The sequence below is a fragment of the Salminus brasiliensis genome, chromosome 25, assembly GCF_030463535.1.
Source record: "Salminus brasiliensis chromosome 25, fSalBra1.hap2, whole genome shotgun sequence".
Taxonomy (NCBI): domain Eukaryota; kingdom Metazoa; phylum Chordata; class Actinopteri; order Characiformes; family Bryconidae; genus Salminus; species Salminus brasiliensis.
The window spans coordinates 23,286,804-23,302,617 of NC_132902.1; the positions used below are offsets into that span (position 1 = coordinate 23,286,804).

Here is a 15,814-nt window from a genome sequence, read left to right on the forward strand (position 1 = left end):
CATGAACCTATTGGTACCATGCTGATTAATCCCAGGAGTGGACTAGATGGATATAAAGCCACCCAGCATTGAGCTGTGGAGCAGTGGAAGGACTTTGTTCTCTAGAATGATGGACAGCACCCCATCTGACACTTTTGGGATCAGGTGGAGTGGTGATCATTCAACATTCTGACCTCACTAACAACTCTTGTTGCTGAACTCAATTAAAATCTTATGGACCTCCAAAATCTAGTAGAAAGCCTTCTTCTCTGGACAGTAGAGACAGTTACTCCAACAAAAGCAGAGTCAACTCTTAATATCCTTGATTTTGGAAGAAACAATGAATAAGCAGGTGTCCCAATACTTTTGTCATATTGTGTATCTAACATATCCAGTTCATAGCAGGCCTATGCCTTGGGTTCTTGGGTTGTTCCTGAACCATGTAACATGTTTTGGTCATCCAGACTTTGGCAAAGTAGCTACACCTCCAAATAACCTCAGAAGCACAATAAGTTAAAACCTGTGCTTGAAATTATTCTTTGGTTTAGTTTCTAACCAGACATAATTTAAGAGTAAAGACAGGATGGGAGGAACTTTAGCTCTTCCTAAATGGACATAATGAAGTAAAATATCTTTGTCATTGCATAACTACAACAAACTGGATGGTTTTGGCAGTGTGGACAAAAACAGCAGTAAACAGACCAACATTTTCTGGAACAGTGAAGAGTCTAGATCCCACTCTTCTGACAGATTAACTAACATGCTCTTCGGGAGCCGTCTGCTGTTGCTGAGTCACATTTACAGCGATTACAGTTTTCCTCTTCCCCAAACTTTCCGTTCCACCTTAAATAATGCTGCAGTTATGCTCTGCTGTTGAAATGTACACACTGTAACTGCAGCACTGTTTAAGGTGGAATTGAGAGTTAGCATTAGAGCCTCACTGAAATAAAGCCACAGATGAACTCTGTCTGGGGTAGTCTGCAGCAGCCGAGGACCATGTCTAGTACTGGTGCCTAGAGGACGACAGATGGCACTCTGCTAAAGCAACCTAAGTATCAGACATGGAGGCGGACCTCGGAAGCTGACACACGATCCATCCAGTCACTGGATCGGTTTGGGCCAACCCTAGTATCAACCATCCTAAAAATGCCTTTAGATATAATCATATAAAGCATATCATATATCACCTACCTTTCAATTTAAGTGTAAAACAGAAAAGGGTTCACTACACTATAATAAATCCACTTCAGATGTTGTAGACCTTGGCACACACATTTTATTTTGAGTAAAGCTGGTTCCATACATAACAGGATTAGCCCTCACCTGCACAGAGTATTACAACAAGTACTGGAAATCCTCCTTTATCCTACACCTGCTCAGAAGCTGGCACACAGAACACACACAAACAGATAGAAAGAGAGAGAGAAAAAGTTGGTAAATCAGCCTTAAATCAGCCTCAGCATAATTGAACAAAAGCGATAACTCAAGTAAGAGTAAAAGCAGCCCCAAAACCTTCTAGTAACTTCCAGAACTGCAGTGAAAGATCTCAATACACCCCGTATCTATCTGCACAGGAACTGAGGTTTGTTAGACTCGATTTTAGGAATGCACCGATCCGGCTTTTCAGTTTTCAGTTCCGATAACGACACCGATACCGATCCATAAACTTTGCATATCGGTCGATACCCGATACCAGTCTGATACCACTGCTGATTTAATTAACCATATACCTCACCATGTAGGAGAGACTTAATGCATCAGGATTCACTTAAATATTACTTTATATAATAGAACAAATTAACACAGATATAAATGTACTAAATAGTCATTTGTCATTTATTTATTTGCACATTTAGTTCAGTCTCACACCAATAAATTAAAGTGAAAGGATAGGTTTCATGGATCGGCCTAATTATTCAATACCCGATATCTGATCCTAATATCGGATCGGTGCATCCCTACTCTATTCTTCTGATACGGTCAGAATTCATGACCCTGTTTACACCTGGTCACTTGGACTGTACACCTGGATTGTATCCTGGTACGTTTTAAGCCACATGCATTTAGACTGAATAGTCACAAGCTGGAATACGCAAATGTGCTCATCGCGCAGCAAATATTACTGATGTTTCGGGCTGTACTTGGGAGGATTTCGAATACGTCTGGACTGACGGATGTGTTTACGCTGCTATAACGTGGCTCAAATGCGTCTCGGACCACCTCCTGAAGTGGTTTGAGTGATGGCATTTGTATCTGGGTTAAATGTGCATTGGCTGCGTTTACACCTGCATTTGTCTGTGGCTGGGCCTTATCCGGATATAACCCCAATACCCAAGATGCATAAAGTCACCAGGTGTAAAGGGGGTATATTTGTATAGCACTTTTGACAACCTGATTATGTAAAAGCAGCTTTACAGAAATAAAAAAATTACAATCAATCAATCAGTAAATAAATAGTCATGTAACCTCAAGTGGGTAAATCAAGGACTACAGTGGCAGAAAAACACTTCCTCAGAGCAGAGGAAGACCATGACTCACAAAGGGAGACCCATCCTCTCCTGGTTAAACCCAAGTATAAATGACTAATCAATGGCGTAAAGTCACCTTAACCTCACACACATCAATTGTTATGCTCAGGTGTACCGATATAGTAGATATAGTAAAATCAATAGCAATGCTGAATCAGTCCTATTAAGAACCTGCTCTGGTATCTTATCTTAAGATACGGCGCACCAGCAAATCAATATTCCCAACAATAGGCAACCTGTCCCGCATAAAAACACAAAAGGTAGATTGTGAAGTTTCCTAGTGGACGCAATTAACTGTTCCATGGAAGATGTGTATCTTGCAAATGCAGTTTGCACACCTGTCGATTTCCCACATTGCCTTTTCTCTCCCCTCGCCATACAAAACACCAACACCAGGAGGATAGCATTACATTAAATCACTCTTCTCACGTTACAGGAAAGTAATGCATGTAATCCAGAGCTTTCTGCAGCATTTCTCCAAATTAACCTGAACTAATTATGTGTGTGGAATCAGGGGAGCAACTCGTAGTCACTGTAGTCGGGGGTCTTTCAGCAGCACTAATATTCTGTAAAGTACTGCTGCGGGTTTGTAAAGGACTTAACGGATTGGCTCCATCATATATTACAGACTGTCTGTCTGCGTGTGTGTCCCAAGTCGTTCTTTGAGATCTTTGAGATGGTAGGAAAGTAGGAAAAGTTAATAAGAGGATTAGTGGAAAAGCATTACCAATAGAGATTAGACAAGCAACTCAATCAGTCCATAATCAGCACAGAATAACACAATAATTTTTATGATTTCTTAGTTTACTAATATCATTTGTGCATGTCACTTTTTATCATTTATTGAATTATTTTATAGCTATAACACTTTGCAGCTTCATTTTGCTTATTTTCATTTGACCTATTTTATTTAAATGTTAAAATCCCACATAATATATAGGTATATATCTGAATATATACCTATTCTCACGTTACAGGAAAGTAATGCATGTAATCCAGAGCTTTGCTGCAGCATTTCTCCAAATTAACCTGAACTGATTATGTGGTTGGTGTGGCACAATGGATAACACCACTACCTGCCACTGAGTTACAACACCGTGTGGGAGACCAGGGTTTGATTCCTGGTCTGGACCCTATGCCTATGCTGCACTACGCAAATAAGAGTCCTTGGGCCAGACTCCTAACACTACATTTATTGAATTATTTTATAGCTATAACACTTTGCAGCTTCATTTTGCTTATTTTCATTTGACCTATTTTATTTAAATGTTAAAATCCCACATAATATATAGGTATATATCTGAATTTAGCATTACATTAACCTGAACTGATTATGTGGTTGGTGTGGCACAACGGACAACACCACTACCTGCCACTGAGTTACAACACCATGTGGGAGACCAGGGTTCGATTCCCGGTCTGGACCCTATGCCTATGCTGCACTACGCAAATAAGAGTCCTTGGGCAAGACTCCTAACACTACATTTATTGAATTATTTTATAGCTATAACACTTTGCAGCTTCATTTTGCTTATTTTCATTTGACCTATTTTATTTAAATGTTAAAATCCCACATAATATATAGGTATATATCTGAATTTAGCATTACATTAACCTGAACTGATTATGTGGTTGGTGTGGCACAACAGATAACACCACTACCTGCCACTGAGTTACAACACCATGTGGGAGACCAGGGTTCGATTCCCGGTCTGGACCCTATGCCTATGCTGCGCTACGCAAATAAGAGTCCTTGGGCCAGACTCCTAACACTACATTGGCCCTCCTCTGTAATATGAATAACCTTGTATGTCGCTCTGGATAAGAGCGTCTGCTAAATGCCGTAAATGTAAATTTACTTACTTAGACTACTAACATCACTCATATTACTTTTATCATTATATAATTGTATTACTTTACAGCTGTAACCTTTTGCATTTCTCATTTCTTGCTTATTTTCAGCTTACATTGCTTTTATTTTATATTCATAGCTCCATATTACTATAAACACTGGTTTTTCCTTTTAGTCAAGTTATCTGACTCATCTAAAATGATCACTTTTGCATGTCACTTTCATCATTCATTAATTAATTATTACTTTACAGCTATAACCGTCTGATGACTTTCACTTTACCTCGCTTGCATGTCAGTTTTGCAGGTCATATATAATCATAACTCTCAGTGGAGCATGTTGAGCTGCATGCACGTATGAAAGGTGTTATGCAAATAAAGATTACTGCCACTATTATCATCATCATCATCATTATCATTAATATTAATGTCATTATCTAACATGACTGTGCAGGACTGGGTAAAGATAGCAGTTATATGAAGCCTGCTTGCAGCAGCTCACACTGATAGAGGAGTTTCACAATTTCATAAGGCTTAAGGTCATTCAGCTCCAGCAGCTATCCCACCTGAACCTCTCCTCAGGATGAAAACAGCAGTGTATCTACAAAAAGATAAACTTATTAATACAGATATTAGCACATACACAAATGCCAGACATTATTTTAAAACGATAAACAACATAATAATAAAGAAAGCATCATATTTTACTGCCCAGGGGAGCAGGGTTTGTACTAGACACTGGTTTAAATACCTAGTGCTATAGCTAATGAACAGAAAATAGCTTTAAAATGATGGCAAAAGTATAAAGTGTGAGCTGTCAGAGTGTTAATGTGTGCCATTGGAGAGCACAGGTTGTTTACAGGCACAGCAGCTAGCTACACGTTAGCTGGGAAGCTAAAGCTAAACTAGCTAACCCGCTAACTGCCTGCTAGCTTCGGCACTAATAAGAGCCCTAAACCAGACGCTGTGGTCAATGTCAACCATAAAGAAATAAGACAAGCCCGGAGACTATCACAATAATCTCCAGCAGACATAAATACGCCTCTACATCTTTAAATATTTAATTTTACTCACAGTCTGACGCGCTCTTTCGACTCGGGTTCATTGCTGTCACTCCGTTGACAGGCAGCGAGTGAAGCCGAACTTGTTGGGGTAGCTGAAATAAACAAACGCGTCGACCAATAGGCGTGCAGCCTCGAAGGGAGGCGGAGCTAGCGCGACTTTTTGTCCAATGAAGGGGCGGCTTTCTGGGGGCATCTCAAATCAAACGCCGGTGACTCCCTCTGTAGGGCACGAAAGTTAGGAGGCGTCTCAGCGTCACTTTGTAGATACACTATTTGGACAAAAGTATTGGGACACCAGCTCATTCAGCGATAATTCCGAAATCAAGGATGTGCTCTTTTAATGTACTTTGGACAGAAGTATTGGGACAGCTAGGCTTTCTACTAGATTTTGGAAATGGGTTGCTGGGAGGATTTGATTGCATTCAGTGACAAGAGAACCATGAGAGAACCCCCCCACACACACACCTCATCCCAAAAGTATTGGGACACCAGCTCAGTCAGTGACAACTCCGAAATCAAGGATGTGCTCTTTTAATATACTTTGGACAGAAGTATTGGGACAGCTAGGCTTTCTACTAGATTTTGGAAATGGGTTGCTGTGAGGATTTGATTGCATTCAGCGACAAGAGAGTGAGTGAGGTCAGTGTTTTGGATTATCACCCCCCCCCCCACCTCATCCCAAAAGTATTGGGACACCAGCTCATTCAGCGATAATTCCGAAATCAAGGATGTGCTCTTTTAATGTCCTTTGGACAGAAGTATTGGGACAGCTAGGCTTTCTACTAGATTTTGGAAATGGGTTGCTGTGAGGATTTAATTGCATTCAGCAACAAGAGAGTGAGTGAGGTCAGTGTTTTGGATAACCCCCCACCCCCCCCCCACCTCATCCTAAAAGTATTGGATGGAGCACCATTCATCATTCCAGAGAGCTTTATACCCATCTAGCCTAGGATCTGGCGTCCTAGAGATTTAAGAGTCCTATTCTATGGGCATTACTTCTCTACAGGGACTAGACAAGCTGTGTGTGTGTGTGTGTGTGTAAATTTGCATATCCATATCAGCAAGCTTATAGTAGCTCAATGCATTCATTAAAAAGGGTGTCCACAAACATTTGGACTTGTTGTGTAACACTTATAAGATGTTCTGCTAAAAGGACAGCCTAAATCAATTATTTTGCTATCCTCCATCACTGTACTGGAGGGTAAAATAAAATAAGGCAGCCGAGATGATAAAGGAGTTTTTCGTCAAATTTGATTAGCACAGTCAAACAAATACAAACAGTAAGCCCAGTTAGCTTAAAACACATAAAAACACATGGCACAATTACAGTGACGAAGTAACAATCAGTACGACAGCTCAACAGGTGGGACAAACTGTTAAGACTAAAGAATACATGCAATTTACATCATTTTCTTTCTTTAATTTCATAATCCATAAAAAACAATGTAAAAAATAAGCTAAATAAATAAATAAAATGCATCAGATGCATAAGGGCTCTCAACCAGTCCTGCTGGAGATGTGCTTTACCCACTCAGACACACAAGGCAATTAACAGGGTTCCCCCAGTCCCCCCCCCACCAAGAGCTTCGGAGATTTATTAAGATCCTCTTATGTGGATTAACATCAAATTCAGTGAACCAAGACTGTCGAATGCATGTTGAAAGCAAATGCTTTATTAAAATAACCACATTCATGATCATATTATACAGGACATTCCATAAGTACTGTACAATAATAAACCAGTAGATATCGTTGTCTTAAAACAGACAAACATTTGCCAAGTATTATTCTTAAAAACCCCCCACCACATTCAGTTTCTCACTGGTGGTCACAGCTTGAGTTTAATACACTTGTGTAGTTCGTATCACTGACTCAGTATTTTGTCTATTGGGACGGGTGAAGGTCTCTCTCTGTAGCTCTGAAACTGACAGCTGTTCTGTTTCTTTAAAACATCTTGGTGAAGATATCCGTTATAAAAATCCGCTGCCGACAGGTTTTTCTTCAGCTTTACGGTTTTGAACCCAACCCAGCCGTCCTGGAACGCAAAGAGCACAGAACCATACAGGTCACAGGCATGCAATCATGTACACCAATCAGCCAAAACATTAGTACCACTGACCGGTAACGTAAAACCTGGATTGTCTTCATCTACAGTGGCTCCTTTCAAGGGGTGGATATATCAGGCAGGAAGTGAACAGTCAGTTCTTGAAGGTGATGGAGGTGTTAAATGCAGGAAAAATGGTCAAGCCTGTGAATCTGAGCCACTTTGACTTTGACTTGAATGAACTTTGACAAACTTTGATGGCTAGACAACTGGACTGAGTCAGAACATCTCCAAAACATCAGGCAGGTCTTTTGATTTTTTTTTTTTGGATAGTGTGGATAGTACCTATCAAAAATGGTCCAAGAAAGTGGTCACAAAAAGGTGAACTGGTGACAAATTAATGGGCATGTAAGGCTTGAAGGATCGAAGCAACCTCACAACTTGCAGGACTTAAAGGGTCTTCTGGTTAGGGTCTGTGCCAGATTCCACAGTACGCCTTCAGAGGTCTTGTGGAGTGCATGGCATGAATACTCATATCTGTTGTGGCAGCACAAGGGGAACCTACTCAATATTAAGCCATGTTATTGTATATATACACACACATTGTAGATATTGTATACACATATACACAGTAGCGTCTCTGCTTCCTCTGGAAGCTGAGAAAGGCCCGTCTCCCTCCACCCATCCTCACCCTCTTCTATAGAGGGACCATAGAGAGAGCATCCTGAGCAGCTGCATCACAGACTGGTTTGGGACCTGCACAACCTCTGACCGCAAGACCCTCCAACGCATTGTGAGGACAGCTGAGAGGATCATCGGAGTCTCTCTCCCCTCCATCATGGACATTTACACTGCCCGCTGCATCCGCAAAGCAACCAGCATTGTGGATGACTCCACCCACCCTTCACATGGACTGTTCTCCCTCCTGCCATCAGGAAGAAGGCACCGCAGCATCCGGTCCAACACGACCAGACTCTGCAATAGCTTCTTCCCCCAAGCCATCAGACTTCTCAACTCCAGAGACTGAACTGATGTTTTTTTTTCTGTTCCATGCGCGCTCTCTCTCTCTCACACACACACACACACACACACACACACACACACACACACACACACACACATATATATATATATATATATATATATATATATATATATATATATCCACATTTACCTTGCAACACACTAGCAGTGTGTTCGATTTCTTTTGATAGTGAACAGACCCTGGAACTGCAGTGTAATGAGAACCTGCAAGCAAAAAAAAACATCCCAAAACTTACTTCATGAAACTTGTGGAATGAAGTCACTTGACAACTGCATGACAACTCCAGCAGCACTGCTGTGTCTGATCCACTCCTACCAGCAACACACACTAACACACCTCCACCAGGTCACTGCAGCTGCAACTCCCTCCTCCCTCATAACGAACCGTACCATACATTATATACAAGTATTGGGACACCTGTTCATTCACGGTTTCTTCTGAAATCAACAGTATTAAAAAGAGTTTCTGCTGATTTTGTTGGAGTAACTGTCCAGGGAAGAAGGTAGCTTTCTACTAGATTTTGGAAGAACATTGCTGTGAGGATTGGATTACATTCAGCAACAAGAGCGTTAGTGAGATCAGGATGTTGGGATGATCACCAAGCCACCTCCTCATCCCCAACTCATTCCAAAAATATTGGCTGGAGCAGCATCCATCACTCCAGAGAACGCAGTTCTTCTACTGCTACAGCTCAATGCCCCTCTAGCCCACGCTTGGCATTAGGCGCTCCTCTACAAGAACTAGATAAGCTGTGTGTTTACACACTGTTCCAGCAATGGCTGCAACTTAAAGTAGCTGTATGTATTCATCAGACGAGGCGTCCACAACACTGACATGTGTACCTTACCTATGGATGGTTGGCATCTTCCAACAAAGTCTATAAGTTTGATTGTTCTGCCCATCCAAATGGTTCTTAATGGAATCTGTCGATACAGAAAATCAAAGTATTACAACACTGCAGCAAACATGAGGCACAATTTTGCAGATTCAATCGGTCAGAAAAACAGGGGCTTACCCGAGAACCTATGGCTCGATGCAGTCGATCGATCTCCTCACATGTCTGCTCTTCCCAAACAATCCAGCTCAAAGAAGGACTGATTTTAGGAGCTGATAATGAAGCATGGATACTGTATTTACTGTTTTTTTTCTTTTAACATGGGAAATATGTAAGTTAATTAAAATTATTTTAAAACATGACTGTATTACTTATAAGGAAATGAGCTCTTACCAAACGTTGCACCTTCTTTGGCCTGCTCCCGTCTATTTGCTATTCTCTCTGGAAGGTTTCGCAGCGTGTCGATTAACTGTGAGGGGAAAAAAGAAGAGAAAAAAAACCCACAGACTTATTAGTCATGTATCCACAGTGACCTTATTACTTCAAGCAGAAATCTGCATTCACTTTTTGGGCTGCATTGGCCTTATTATTAACATGGCAGAAGCATGTAGCGTGCAAACGAGCCTCTAACAAATCACCAATTGGTTTATTGTGTGATGAGAGCATCCTCACTAATCACATACACTATTTGGATGTTCGGATAATTCAGGACATTCACAAATGAATCATTTTGGTGAAAATAATGTAGGCAAATCTTTAAACATAACGTAAGTGTCATCATTGTAATATCAGAATCACAATATCTAGCAATGTAATTAATAAATTATTACAATGAGTTTCTGCTTTTATTCTTAAATTTCTTAGCCGAATAACGCCTCATCATGTAGCAGTCGTCTCTTAAAATAACAGCCTTAAAAATCATGCTGATGCTCAATAACAGGGAGAAAGTCATTCCCACTCCGGGTCGAAACGCTGGTACTGCACTATGGAGCTTTGGTGGAGCTGCAGGAGTAAAACCTCTCTTCAGAACTGTGAAGCTGCGTAACCAGAGTCATATTAGTGTAAATTCCTACTGCCTCAGTCCACATGTTTGTCTACCTTCAGATACTGCTTCTGGATCTCTCAGCTTGCACACAAATGTGCTTGTACAGCTGTCCATGAGGGGGCGCTCAAAGCATGATTACTGTTTACAGCAGAGGAGTTAAAGTAAACAACACTGCTCAACTGTAAGCAAAATTAATTAATTAATTAATTAATTTTTAAAAAAAAAAATACAAATTGTTGCATATCGCTGCTTTAATTGTGTACACCGGCACCTACAGTTGGTAGCTCTTGCACATTGCTCTGTTGTTTAACGTCTAGCAAAAATGAACAATATGGTATTTTGTGATCAATCATATGGATGTAGGTGAGCAGAATTTACCAGCTGAGCTCCCATAACAGCCAAAGAAGACCCCAGTTCCTCAGCGGTGATCTTCTCAGGGACTGGGTGAAGCTCCTGACTAAGTATAGGACCCACATCGAACCTAAAAAAAAAATATATATATATACAAACCCAAGCAAAAATCACAATTTACAAACACCCAATAATCTTCATGTTGTCTTGGGAACAAAAAAAGATAAGAACAGATACCTCTTTGGCCTAATCTGCATGACTGTGACTCCAGTGACTTTGTCTCCGTGTAGAACTGTGTGTAAAATAGGTGCTGGACCCCTCCAGCGTGGCAGAAGGCTAGGATGGACATTGAGAATCCCACTGAAACAATAAAAAAAACAAAAAAACAAAGAGGGGTGGACAACTGTGTGATTTGACATATTTGTTCACATATGTTCAATGCAGGGCCGTATTCCTGGGTGTGCTTATAAAACTGGCAAGATTCCTTACTATGGTAGTCTGTTGATAACGCGCTCTTGAAGGAGACAGCCAAACGACACCACCACTCCAACATCAAACTGACCACTGAAGTCCACATCTGGCCAGTCATGAATTCTTAGTTTGTGCTGCTTGGCGTATTTCTGAACAGGGACGCTGCCGGACAGGGTGACGACCTCCAGCAAATCCACCACTGCTCCGTCTCCTCTAGAAGGTGAAATGGATATACAAAGAGATTACATTAAAGGTAAAGGTGCACGTATTTGTCACTGTACAGTGTACACTGTACAGCGAAATGTGTCCTCCACATTTAACCCATCTGGTAGTGAACACACACTCACACACACATGTGTTAGGGGCAGTGAGTACACACACACACACACCCAGAGCGGTGGGCAGCCAACTCCAGCGCACGGGGAGCAGAGAGGGTAAAGGGCCTTGCTCAAGGGCCCAACAGTAGCAGCTTGCCCAGCCCGGGAATCGAACCCACAACCCTGTTATCGATATCCCGGAGCTCTAACCGCTGAGCCACCACTGCCCCAAGCTTAACAGATAATTGCGTGTCTTAATGCAAAGGAGGGAGGAATAACATTCCACTAGACAGTAGAGGTAGATCTTTTTTTATTTACAAAATTAACTGTTTATTAATAACTGAATTTGTGATATACAGAATATTTAATTTAACTAGTCAAAATCACCTTTTTACATGTGTAAAAAAGCTGAAACAGCTTGACAAAAATTACTTTCACAATTACATACATTTTCACTACTAACATTTCAATTATACATGAGAGTTTGGTCTATAGATGTGATTTGAGTTTTACTAGTAAAGCTGATGCCATATATGCAGACAGATTCATATACACTGCACGGACAAAAGTAAAAGGACATCTGCTTATTCACGGTTTCTTCTTAAATCAAGGGTATTAAAAAGATCTGATCCTGCTTTTGTTGGAGTAACTGGAGTCTCTACCGTCCAGGGAAGAAGGCTTTCTAATAGATTTCGGAGGAGCATTGCTGCGAGGATTTGATTGCATTCAGCAACAAAAGCATTAGTGAGGTCAGGATGTTGGATGATGATGATGACCATGATCATCATCATCATCATCATCACCCCACCTCATCATCCCCAACCAACTCATCCCAAAAGTACTGGATGGGGTGGGGGCTGGGGGGGGCTTTACGCCCCTCTAGACACACCTGGCATTAGGCAGCATGCCAAAAGGTTCATGCTTGCCAGCTCTATCTAGAGAGTCCTACTCTATTACCAATACAAGCTGTGTGTGGGTCAGAATTGGGTGCAACTTAAAGAAGCTGGCATTTATTAGGAAGGGTGTCCATAAGTATTTGGACATCTAGTGTATGTCTCAGAAAGAGGACAAGCATGAGAATAATGACCTTACCGAGATTCATGGAGCCGTTTTAAAGACTCCACCGCAAAATCATCACTCCCAAAGAACAGCACTCTCCAGGGAGGCTGAGAGAGAGTCCTGCCTGCCTGGACCACTGAAGCCTCCCCAGAGCTGTGGGTCCAGGCCTGACTCGACCCAGCACACCTCCGACACACCCCTCTCAGCACTGACCGACCTCGGTCCAGCACTTTTAAATAAATCATACTCCACAAAGTCTTTGGGAGTGCTCAAATCCACACCATCAGGCCCTTTCACGAGCAGCAGCCTCTACCCAGCGACTTCCAGTGACCTACTGCCTACCATTAGCCTAGCTTAGCCTAGCTTAGCATAGCTGTTACGTCCTCTAACGCTGAAGCGGAGCCGGGGTTCATTTTCTAGGTCATATTGTTTACTTCGTATGACACTCAGCATATAAACTAAAGGTATATCTGAACGACCAGGTCGGTAAAAAACGCACAAACGCAGTAAGTTCGCACACTTTAGCAGCGACCGGCCATCTTTCACTAGCCGCCGACCGCGTGACCAGCCTGGACCAATAAGCGCAGGAGCTGCGAACACGCTGTGTACGGAAGCGCGCATGGCTCAAAACGGTGTCCAGCCCGTCCATTAAAAAACGCTCAAATAGCTGAAAATCCAGCAGATTCTTTACTGAACATGCAGCTGTTCTTAAACTCTTACTACTACTAGTTACTAGAGAAACGCAGTGAAGTTATATTTACTAATTTGACGTTTCAAATAGTTTTAAATGGTAAAATCCCATTTTGCTCATTTTCTATCTGTAAGGAAAACAGGCTACAGAACAGTCCACTCCTTATTGAGCAGCATTTGAGTCACTAACACAGAATTACTCATTTCTGTCTGCTGTGTTTGCTGTGATTTCACACTTTAATTCATATTAGAATATGGTTAGGAAACTGCAATGCCCCAGACCCTACAGCGAATAGTGAGGCACCCGTAAGGCCTTAAGCATTGTGCAGGACCCCATTCATCCCTCACATGGGCTTTTCACTTTTCACTGCTGCAGAAGGTACTTTAAACTCGGGGATCTGAACTAAACCCAGACACCCCACCAACCCATGAGTCATAGAATGTTAATTTGTCTGCATCATATTATATAAAATACATGTAAAAATAAAATAAGTATAATTACTTGTTATATAAGTAATATTAATATAACTAAATATAATCAAATTTAGATATAATATTAAAATAAATATAAATATATTCTATACTTTTCTACCTCAGCACCTGCTGTGTTTCATGTGCAAAAGGTAAAGGTGCAGGTATTTGTCACTGTACAGCGAAATGTGTCCTCCGCATTTAACCCATCTGTGGTAGTGAACACACACACACACACACACACACACACACACACACACACACACACACACACACACTAGTGAACTAGGGGAAGTGAGTATACACACACACACACACACGTGAACTAGGGGAAGTGAGTACACACACACACACACACACACACACACACACACACACACACACACACACAGGGTATCGAACCCACAACCCTGTTATCAATAGCCCGGCGCTCTAACCACTGAGCCATATAAGGTTATATGTGTGTTATAAGCAGCCTGCGTATAATGTCATGGCATGCTAAATTCCTTTGCACCTCATAATCACTCCCAACACTAAGAAATGAGTGGTATTTATTGTATTATTATATTTTCTCTGTGTGTTTTCTCTAAATGGTTTTCTTGGACTGAGCTGAAATAACAATAAAGGCAACATGTCTTGACTGGAATAGAAAATTTCATTTGAAAAAACATGAATTACCTCTTTTTTTCTCAAAATATACACTTAACTAGAAATAATAACTTAATAATCAGTAACGAATCATCCAAACGAATTACTTTCTCATAATTCAACAGAGTGAGTCCAAGTGTTGAGAAAGTAAGCAATATTACTAAATCTAAAGTACAAGTATTTGACTATATACTACGTATAGCAAAATTAGTCCTCTGCTTGTGAACCATCTGTGGTGGTGAAGAACTACCACACACACACACACACACACACACACACACACACACACACACACACACACACACACAGCTTGCCGAGCTCGGGTATTGAACCCACAACCCTGTCATCAACAGCCCGGAGCTATAACCGCTGAGCCACCACTGCCCCGGGAGGGAATGAGCTTACATAAGGAGAAAATGGACTTCAGCTCCTGTGCTAAAAGGTGCTGGTCGTACTATAAAAGATCTCTGCAGCTGCAGCTTCATCATTTTCTTAGGACTAACAACATTAATAGAGTTATATACATATATATATACATTTTATGAAGCACCAACCCATTCAGTGCTAGTTCATATGTCTGCTGTTTCGGCCAACTTCCTGGAGGTCAAGTCTTTTAATAGCTAATTAATCTAATTGTCATGATCTGCAATAAGGTTTAAGACGACTTTAATTAAATAAACTCTTTCATTAAATAAAATTAAGTGTCGACAAAAATTTGTCAAGGCTGCACTTTTAGAGGAGACCACGAGATGGAGCCACATTGCTGCTAAAACGCACACCACTCCCCTGTGAATAGCAGCCTGAGGCCGAATCGTTAAATACTAGAGCACATTTTACCCAAAGCTGTCGTTTTAGCACGTTTTATCAGTTTAAACAACAGAAAATAACAGAAAAGCTCAATAAAACATCAATTTGAACAGGACAGGAGTACTTGGTACTAAGGTACGAGAGTGAATGTCCTCTTCCTCCTTGCTTTAAAAGACTTTAAAACTATTATGGGGGACTAAAACTAATAAAACTATTATGGGGGAAATCAAAACACAGTAGAAACTGTATCTGGTTCAAATTCTGAGTCAAAGGAAATACACAAAATCACTATGTGGCTCTAAGACATCCCACAACTGCTACGACCTTCGAAGACTGTCCACCAGGACTGAATCACCATGCACTTGCTTCACCCACCAGTCAGTAGTTCACCACTGGATTCCATCTCCTCACAGCTTTACAAGTCAGAGACCACAATTCCAGTTCAAGTGGCTGTTAAGCAGAAGCTATTCAGGAGATTAGAGAGAATTCACTCTTTCATAGGGAAGGAGAACGTTTCCAAACCTGGAATACAAAAAAAAAACCCCATCAAGATTCAAATACAGAGAAAATAGGAGCCATTAATACTGTGCAAGACCTGGAAGACCACCA

General features: G+C 41.2%; 2 protein-coding genes across 6 annotated transcripts in view; both read right to left on the reverse strand.

Annotated features, from left to right (window-relative positions):
- The window catches only part of ppip5k1a (diphosphoinositol pentakisphosphate kinase 1a), a 47,279-nt gene extending 41,783 nt beyond the window's left edge, over window positions 1-5,496 (reverse strand). For 2 of the 5 annotated variants that reach the window (XM_072671771.1, XM_072671770.1), the window contains exons 1-2: window positions 5,433-5,482; window positions 1,303-4,959 (exon numbers count right to left, since the gene is read on the reverse strand). The gene's annotated coding sequence lies outside the window, so the exon portion shown is untranslated. Of the gene's footprint in view, window positions 1-1,302; window positions 4,960-5,432 lie in introns of all 5 variants that reach the window. The other 3 variants (XM_072671768.1, XM_072671767.1, XM_072671766.1) reach the window with 3 other exon arrangements.
- Window positions 5,497-7,083: 1,587 nt separating this feature from the next.
- On the reverse strand, window positions 7,084-13,144 carry mtfmt (mitochondrial methionyl-tRNA formyltransferase). The gene is made up of 9 exons (XM_072671406.1): window positions 12,623-13,144; window positions 11,232-11,426; window positions 10,980-11,102; window positions 10,770-10,872; window positions 9,740-9,815; window positions 9,527-9,618; window positions 9,359-9,434; window positions 8,641-8,714; window positions 7,084-7,457 (listed from the first exon to the last, which is right to left on the reverse strand). Exons 1-9 carry the CDS (start codon window positions 12,832-12,834, stop codon window positions 7,287-7,289), a joined length of 1,122 nt encoding a protein of 373 aa, XP_072527507.1. The 5' UTR covers window positions 12,835-13,144; the 3' UTR covers window positions 7,084-7,286.
- Window positions 13,145-15,814: the final 2,670 nt, after the last annotated feature.